Source organism: Miscanthus floridulus, chromosome 1 (genome assembly GCF_019320115.1).
Source record: "Miscanthus floridulus cultivar M001 chromosome 1, ASM1932011v1, whole genome shotgun sequence".
Lineage (NCBI taxonomy): Eukaryota > Viridiplantae > Streptophyta > Magnoliopsida > Poales > Poaceae > Miscanthus > Miscanthus floridulus.
The window spans coordinates 23,709,813-23,718,657 of NC_089580.1; the positions used below are offsets into that span (position 1 = coordinate 23,709,813).

Below are 8,845 nucleotides of genomic sequence, written 5' to 3' on the forward strand. Positions count from 1 at the left end.
ATGGCAAGTTAAAATTTAATTTACTGTCAAGTTAGACAAAATAACATCTCACTTGATAAGTTATGTATATCTCTACTTTATCTTCAAAGAGAACGTCGTTTTATATGTTAATTCTCTAAAATGAATCCCTGAAAAAAGATAGTACAACATCAGCTGCGTTCGCTGGTTTGGTTTTTCCAGACTAGCCGGCTCCTCCTCCTCACAAAACACTGTTTATCAACCCGTCGCTACAATGTTTCTCTCTCACAAAACCAGTCAGTTTCAGTCAAGTTTCAGACCAGCGAAGAGAGCCGATCCTTTGTTTCCAGAAAATAACTCCATTATGTACGGGCATTTGCTAGTACGGGCATATAAACAAATCAGCCAAAATCAGCAGGGCGAAGGTCTAAATCATGGTGCTGTGTGGTCCGGAAAATGATTCATAGTCCAATGCTCTAAAAAACATCGTCAGCAGGAGAAAAGTCTGGAGTGGGATGTGCGCCCATAACCCCCTAGCTGTCTCTGTTTTTAGCCCTCTGCGCTCGGCTTGGCCACCTACCAGCACAATTTTACATGGTGTTTGGTTTTTCCACCTAAACTTTAGTCACTATCCCATAAAATGTTTAACACATATGGAGTATTAAATATAGAGTAATTACAAAACTAATTACACAACTTGTGACTAATTTACGAGACAAATCTTTTAAGCTTAATTAGTCCATGATTTGACAACATAGTACTACAGTAAACATGTGCTAGTAACGGATTAATTATGCTTAATAAATTCGTCTCGTGAAGTACTAACGAATTCTATAATTTATTTTTTTATTAGTATCTAAACATCCAATACAATAAGACACCTCCTAAATTAAATTTTAGTCACCGCATCAAACGGCTCTTACACCGGCAGGGACCAAACTCCGAGTGGACCGAACCTTTCGAGTCAATAATAATCTTTTCTGAAACGCCACACAAACATGAACCAGACCGAACTGGGAGTAAGCCATCAGCTGTAAACTGAACACATCAGTTCACAGAGAGAGCATTGTTCATTGTTCGAGTCAATATTAAACATCAGTAATTCATTGTTCTCAGAGTAAAAACAGAGAGAGCAACAACTTTCCAAGTGGAATGGAGTACAACCATCACAACTAACCAACACGTCCTAGTGTGGTACGATGATAGCTAGAGAGGCCCTAATTCTGCAACCCTGAAGGGAACCCGTAGGCAGATGTACATAAATGGCTAACAATTGAGGCAATGCTCAACACAGGAAACACACCACACAATTACACACTTGGCATTGAAGCGCATACGACGACGTAGGCCAGGTACTGCAGGGCGTCTTGTAGCTTGCTGACAGCACTGGTCTGATCGGAGTTAAGATGGATGGATATGGACTTAACCTTCTCCTGCAAAGACTTTTGATTTGGGAGGTCATCCTGCTTGACGGCGAGAGCATTTTGCATAGCTGCCGCATAAGCTTCAGCGACATCCGAGATACCTACAGACAAATGAGTTGGCATTATTGAAATTCACCTCCTACATAGAGTAATCAATTTGGCATGAGAGGTCCATTACCTGTAGCAAAACTAGTAGACACCTTTTCCATATCCACAGAGATGGATTGCGCCTTCCATCTGATTATTTTTGCTTTTGAAATAGGATCTTCAGGCCAATCAATCTTAACATCATTTTCATCGTCTTCATTCTTTGATTTATTGGCAGAAGATATTACTGACTTTCCTAGCACCAGAAGCTGAGAAACTGCAAGGCAGCACATCTCTGATAATTTCTGCAAGAAAGAGTTTTTTCCACTCAAAGAAATATCAAATTTATAAGCAAAGAACGATACATTATATAGTATGTACATACATGAACACCCTCTGAGTGAATGGTCTCAAGCCTATTAGTGGTCCGTTTGATAATCTCATTTGGAGAAAGCCCACCCAAGGCAGTGGTGAACCTGCAAAGGTGACAGATATAACAGTCTCAACTCTCAAGAATGCTTTTAAAGAAATGAATGCCAAAAAATGAAGTCTAAATTAGAAGATATTTTTAGAACCGACTTCAGGGAACAATATATCGCAAAAAGTTAAACCATGTTTTCATCATGTATACATTGGATTTTCTTAAGAAGTTGCTGTCTATCTAGTCAACCACATGCTAAATGCCACTTTATTGATTGACACGATTTCATTAATTTCATCAATACTTGACAAAACTAAATATAAGTACCAACATACTAGTTTTGAATTCACATGGGAGTGAAGGATACACATACCCTGCAGCCATCTTAGCAGCCTTGCTGACACTGGATTCACATAACTTCTTCATCTCAGCATCAGCGTCAGTGTTAGCTGATTCAATCTTCTTCCCTTTGTCAGATTCTGGTCCATCTTCGTCAACATTGGTGCTAAGACTAAAAATCTGTTGTATTTCTTTAAGCTTTCCATCATAAAATGTTTTCTGCTCAGTACTAAGTTTTCCCTTTTTCCTATTGAACAACAATGCATAGTGGCTTGATAATGCTTCCAGCTCCTATTACAAAGAAAAAAAGAGACCAGATCCAACTAAGAGAAAAAAGGGGCATATTGAAGACCAAACACATTATATCCTTGGGAAAACAAAGCATCACCTCTAATTGATCAGGCCCTCCATAAATATAGAAGCATCTGTCAAATGAGACTTCTTCAAACTGTTCCTCTTCTGTCTGCTGGTCACCTTCACCATTACTACCTTTATCAACTTCCATACCAGTTTCTTCGACGATAAACTCCATTGTTTCCTTTCCAACGCGTTCAAGCACTTCCATTCCTTTTGCTGTAAATGACTTCCCTGTCTGTGGTTATTAAACTTTAATATTAAAACGATATTCATTTCACATATATGTAGAGGCAATGCAATTATTGAGTCCTAGTTACCTCTAAAATGGTTGGTGCTATCGCAGATGCTTTGGCAGGCAGTTCTCCTTGCTGAATGGTTTCGGCCAAGCTTGAAGCTGAATTTTCCAATCTAGGAAAGTAACCACGTTATAGTCAGAGATAAATATACCAAGCAAACGTGTTACTTATCCATGTAAAGGAGAGACACTTGCAGGGTTACTGTTAATGAATACATTACTAACTACTCCCTCCGTTCCAAATTATAAGTCGCTATGACTTTATGTATCTATACATAACAAATTCGATGTACCAAAAAAAGTCAAAGTGACTTATAATTTGGAACGGAGGGAGTATTGAACATTAATAAGACATTAGAAAGGTTAACCTGCTGATAGTTGATGCTTGAAGTTGAGAAAAGACATACAAAGTTACTAGATAACAGACAACAAATTTATGATGGAAGTCTGTTTTCAGAATCTCATCGCTACCTTGTACATAAAAACAGCAATGAAATGTTATGTTATACACTTATACATGTGCACAGGCAGCTGAATACCCATGTATTCATTTATCAACCAGTAACTGGAAATAAATGGCATCATAATACTAGCGTTAGCGCCATTTAGTATATATAATATACAGATTTGGATCTCATGTTCTCACATGTAAGATGTAACCAACTAGATCCACAATTTCATAAGTAGAACAGACTGGGTGGATTTACTAGTGGGAGGAAGCAACCCTAGGTCGTCTAGGCTGTTTCATGTAATGTAAGGACAAGTAACATGGGATGCGTCTGTCATCACTGAACTAAATTTTTCCTGTTCAATCCACAAGGGCTGTAACAGCAGAAACTGAAGTAGTAGATATAAAATGAGGGATGTACTTTTGAACAAAGAGCGAACCACTCTTCCATGCGGTCCCAAGAGCTTGCCAAGTACCAGCCGTGATGGTCTCCACCGAGCTATCAAAGGCCTTCAGCCCCTGCAGAAACCCACATACACACATTGCAAACAGCAATTCACCAACCATTGTCACCGGCATTGCCAAGCCCAGGAAGACAGCAGTAATATTGAGAGAGTAGCAAAGCAAGGCAGGAAATTGCCTGGCCTAGGATTGAGTCCTCACTGGCCTTCTCTAGCTTGTCCAGAGCCGCCTTGCGTCGCTCCTCCTCCTCCCCCTCCCCCTCCCCCTCCGGTTCCTTCTCTTGATCCTTCTCGCCACTACCGGGTCCTGTCTCCTGCTCCGGTGGTTGCTGGATGTCGGCGATGGCACTCTTAGCAACCTCCACCGCCTGGGACATACCAGGCCACGTCAATTCATTGAAACCCTAATCCGAACTGCCCACCGAGAAAAAAAAAACTGCGCATGGCGTATGAAGCCGGCATGTCGGAGTGCTACTCAGTACTCACGCTGCGGGAGATCTCTGAGAAGATGGAGAGGCCCCATCCGCCCCATCCGCCTGCCGCCTGCTCGGCGGGCTGGCTCTTCTCGGTCACCTGTGCTGGTGGCGCTGGCGGCGGCGACTCGTCGGACATGGCGCGTGCCGTGGGATTCACTCCTCGCCCGGCTCAGGCGGACGGATCTAACACTGCAACCACCAGTGGGCTCGCGACTCCAACTACCTGGACGGAGAGGTGAGTCGCGTGCCGTGCCGTGCCGTGCACGTGGGGTTGGGTTGGGCCCGGCCCTATACGTCAAATCTCACGAGGCCACGATGCCGTTGCAGGCCCGGCCTGTGAGTCTGTGACTTCGTTTGGGTCAGGCCTGTCTGACTATGATTCCACTTGGTCCTGGGCCTGGCCCAAACGGGAACGAGCCAGAAAGAAACCCGTCGAAACCCCAGCCCCAGGCCGCCGGTTGCTTTGCTTCGCCGGAGAAGAGCTGAGCGCGATGGCAGCGGCGCAGGAGGAAGCGGCGGCGGCGCCACCGGGCGGCGCGGAGAACGATGCTACGGAGACGGAGGAGGCGCTACAGGGTGTCTCGGAGAGCGATGCTACGGCAATGGCGGCGGCGGCGGAGTACTCGTGGCCCCAGCTCCGCTTCGACCGGCCCCCTTGTCGGCTCTACCACTTCGCCCGCCAGTTCCGCTCCTCCACTTCATCTGGCAGCAACAGCGGCGGTGAGAACTTCCTCAAGGGCGTAAAGTGGTCGCCCGACGGGTCCTCCTTCCTCACCAGCTCCGACGATAACTCCCTCCGCTTGTTCTACTTGTAAGTTGTAAACCGCGCGCTTACATTTTCTGATACGCTGACGCTCTCTCTTTCGCACGCGCGGCGAGTGGCTAAAAGTGGGGCATTTCCTTCTTCCGTTGGACAGGCCGGAGGAAGCGTACAGTGCGGCGGAGCCCGTTGCCGAGGCCGCCGTCGGAGGTGAAGGTGCGTCTCTGGTTTTGAGTTTTTTGCTGTTGCGAATGTGGCAGTGTATCATGTATTCATGTAAATGCTTGCATTCAATGCTTAGCCTATCCTTTGGTTGTCTCTGTTGGTTCAATTATTCTCTACTTCCAATCTGCTGTTTTAGTTTCAATTCTTTCCCCTGCAGATTCTTATGGCGCATTCCTTCAGGTGAACGAGGGTGAGCCAGTGTACGATTTCTGCTGGTACCCGTGTATGTCTTTGTCTGGTGGGTGATGAATTGCTTTCTTTGATATGTTCATGTTCCTTCTTTCTTTATGATCAATTAGTGAATTTGATGCAGACCCACCCACCTGTGTATTTGCAACCACCAGTCGTGATCATCCAATACACCTTTGGGATGCCACCAGTGGGGAAGTAAGAGTGGTGGTTCATGTTTTTTTGTGTTTCGTGTGTGGCTAACAAGTAATTCTGGTTCTGATTATTTGTTTTGGGAATTGCAGCTCCGGTGCACATACAGAGCATATGATGCCATGGATGAAATAACTGCTGCCCTTTCAATTTCTTTCAATTCTACAGGATCTAAGTATGTGCGGTGCACTCAGACTCTAAATTTAATTTGTGTTATGTAAGGAATTTTTCTGAAACATACTGTTTGTAGTCATGGATGGGCGGGCCTGGTGCAAGCGGTAGAGTCTTACCGCCTGTGACCGGAAGGTCCCAGGTTCGAGTCGCGGTCTCCTCGCATTGCACAGGCGAGGGTAAGGCTTGCCACTGACAGAGCGGGAGCTCTCTGCACTGGGTACGCCCTTTTTTTACACTGTTTGTAGTCATGGGATTCTGTTAGGTCTTATTCTCAGCATAAGAAATTAATGGTTTCTTACTCATTTTGTTGTGTGTAATGCTTATTGTCAAATATCATACTTTCATATCTTAAGACAACATATGGGTTAGTGGCCTAACTTCAGGCAATTAAACTGAAGACTGAAGTAAAATCTTCTTGAATATTTATTCATTGGGGGTATGTTGTTCTGCAGGCTGTTTGCTGGATACAACAAAGCTATAAGAGTGTTTGATGTTCATCGGCCTGGCAGAGATTTTGATCAATATTCTTTACTTAAGGGAGGTGAAGGGCCAACTGGTATGTGACAATTCCTGTTGTAAGTTTGGTGCCCTTGACATGCTTTGAATCATCCTTAAAACTCTGTTGGAGTATGTAGATCATAGATTCTTGAAATGTACTTCACATTCTTTTTCCTCAAACAATAGCATTCAATGAAACCACCAAAATAAGTTTTGTGCTAGAACTTGTCTACATAACTATCGTTTAGAGCACTATGATCAATGAGGCTGCACTATCAACAACTTTGCACTAAGCTTTACTCATAAAGATTTTGATTGCTTCATCTCAGCTCACTTTTGGCTAGTGGTTGTTGAACTTCCTTTGGTATGACTTGTGAAGTTACACAAACTTTGCTATAAGTGCTTGGCTTCTGAGCACTTGTTTTCATGACAGGTATAATATCTTCAATTTCCTTCTCTCCACAAAATGGGATGCTTGCTGTTGGTTCATACAGCCAGACAACTGCTGTGTATGCAGAGAGTAATATGGAGCCTTTGTATGTCTTACATGGGCAGATTGGTGGTGTCACACAGGTTGGGAAAGCAGTCGTGTACATTTGAACCTTACGGTATGAATAGCAGTTAACATTGATGAAAGTTTCAGGTGCTTTTTTCGAAAGATGGGAACTATCTGTATACTGGAGGGCGCAAGGTACCTATTTTCTCAACATATGGTCAGTTAGCATACTATTGGGCAGTTCAGGGTTCATATGATTTGCATAGATTTACTCAATCCTTTTGGTCTATGATATCAAATATCTATTGATCTTTTATCAGGATCCATACATATTATGTTGGGATATTCGCAATACTGTGGACATTGTTTACAAGTAAGAGCTTAATCATCTATTTTTTGCCTTTACAGAACAATTTATTTCTTGGATTTTTTTTAAATGATTTGATGGTTACGTACAAGGCCTTATCTCATATGAACATATCAGAGTTTTTGTTTGTTTCTTTTGGTAAATAATAAAATATGTTCTTTGGTCATTTTATCTTATCTTAAATGTTTCATTTGGGCAGATCTTATAGGTATATTTTCAGCTATGGGTTTATGGCGTCTTGTGGCAGATATTGTTTATCGTCTCAATGCTGACCTATCTACTTCCATATGGCATACTTAAGTGGTTGTACGGATATGCTATTCGATTGGTTAGGTGTAGTAAGCTTGCTTTCCAGTGCGGGTTAACTAGATATATCCGCTTGCCATCATAACTGAAGCAAGCCTGTCCTTATATTGATCATATATTACTCTAGCAATCTTTCAATGTCTATACCAATGCAGTATATTTTACATCAGTTAATAAGTAGAACTGAACTACTATGTCGGTGCAGTATACTGGATTTTTAAGTGGAATTATGTCCCTTCTAGTTTATCTGTGCAAGCTTTTCTTATGTCCTTTTTTGTGTATGTGGTTTCATTAATAAGGTTGTACAGATCAGCTGATACTACTAATCAAAGAATATGTTTTGATATTGAGCCCTGCGGTAGACATCTAGCCACTGGTGGGCAGGTGAGGGCCAATTTTCTCATTTGAGTTAATTATGTTTTGAACCCTCAAAAACTGAAAGAGGAATTTCCGTATCTCCATAGGATGGCATGGTCCATGTATATGATCTTCAAGGTGGTCAATGGGTAACCGGCTTCCAAGCAGCAGCTGGTATGTCTCTTCTGAACTTGTATTTCCGGAGGAGGTTTAAAGGCGTGTTTGGTTGTGAACCTGGCAAAAGGCGCTTGGCCCGGGTGGCTCCCCAGGTCGTCGATTTCCAGCGCCTGGCGGCTGGATCGACCTGCTTGGGCGAGCGCCCCCAGGCCAGTGTCCCAACCAAAGACGCCTTAGTATGTCTCTATTTCTGTATTATATCCATTTTAATCTTATATCAACTTGATCTTAGATACTGTAAACGGGTTCTCGTTCCATCCATACCTTCCATTTGCTGTAACATCATCCGGGCACAGAAGATTTGGTATGCAAGATGAGTTTGAAGACGAGTTAAACTTGGCAGGTGCATGTTATATTGACTCTCAAAATTGCCTGGCAAATCATAGGTCTGATGCTTGAATGGGAGCTGTGACACATTTAATTTCGTGTGCTCTATTAGGTGATGAGAACAGCTGCTCTGTCTGGATGTTTTCTTCGTCACAAGAAGCTTGAAGCTTTTAGTGAAGATATTGGATCAGGCTGAAGCTAAGCAAGGCATTGGATGCACATTCAAAGCAGCACTGGAAAAAAAAATCACATGTACCGTGGCTGGCGTTATTGTGACTTTGATGTTCCTCTGCAGAGAGCATTGCGGCATTGGCCACTTCCTGTTGTGTTGGGTGTGATTGGTGTCTGCAAAATGCAAATGTATTCACTGACGTCTATAGAATCAATGGCTTATTTGGGGCTAATTTGTATCATGGCATTGTACGACACTCGCAGACGTTTTTGTCCTGACCCAACTGTTGTTGCAGAGTTCTTACTGGGAACCTCTGGGTATTGTCATGATCAGGGACAA

The 8,845-nt window shown here is 43.1% G+C and overlaps 2 protein-coding genes across 6 annotated transcripts; one reads left to right on the plus strand and one right to left on the minus strand.

Moving 5' to 3' along the window:
- Window positions 1-953: 953 nt before the first annotated feature.
- Window positions 954-4,488, minus strand: LOC136456921 (uncharacterized). 2 transcript variants are annotated; one of them, XM_066457028.1, is made up of 9 exons: window positions 4,277-4,488; window positions 3,997-4,158; window positions 3,751-3,848; window positions 2,904-2,994; window positions 2,618-2,821; window positions 2,264-2,520; window positions 1,855-1,945; window positions 1,561-1,774; window positions 954-1,483 (listed from the first exon to the last, which is right to left on the minus strand). In XM_066457028.1, exons 1-9 carry the CDS (start codon window positions 4,400-4,402, stop codon window positions 1,269-1,271), a joined length of 1,458 nt encoding a protein of 485 aa, XP_066313125.1. In that variant the 5' UTR covers window positions 4,403-4,488; the 3' UTR covers window positions 954-1,268. The 2 variants fall into 2 exon arrangements, with proteins under 2 accessions (XP_066313125.1, XP_066313054.1); XM_066456957.1 differs by having other exon boundaries at window positions 955-1,483; window positions 3,970-4,158; window positions 4,277-4,487.
- LOC136457051 (uncharacterized) lies at window positions 4,463-8,635 on the plus strand. 4 transcript variants are annotated; one of them, XM_066457177.1, is made up of 14 exons: window positions 4,463-4,501; window positions 4,594-5,077; window positions 5,184-5,242; window positions 5,409-5,489; window positions 5,565-5,638; window positions 5,725-5,807; window positions 6,259-6,362; window positions 6,738-6,877; window positions 6,948-6,995; window positions 7,121-7,173; window positions 7,773-7,857; window positions 7,938-8,004; window positions 8,240-8,350; window positions 8,447-8,635. In XM_066457177.1, the coding sequence occupies exons 2-14, from the start codon at window positions 4,758-4,760 to the stop codon at window positions 8,497-8,499; spliced, it is 1,278 nt and encodes a 425-aa protein (XP_066313274.1). In that variant the 5' UTR covers window positions 4,463-4,501; window positions 4,594-4,757; the 3' UTR covers window positions 8,500-8,635. The 4 variants fall into 4 exon arrangements, with proteins under 4 accessions (XP_066313274.1, XP_066313219.1, XP_066313334.1 ...); XM_066457122.1 differs by lacking the exon at window positions 4,463-4,501 and having other exon boundaries at window positions 4,623-5,077; XM_066457237.1 differs by lacking the exon at window positions 4,463-4,501 and having other exon boundaries at window positions 4,623-5,077; window positions 5,409-5,474.
- The last annotated feature ends 210 nt before the right edge of the window (window positions 8,636-8,845 follow it).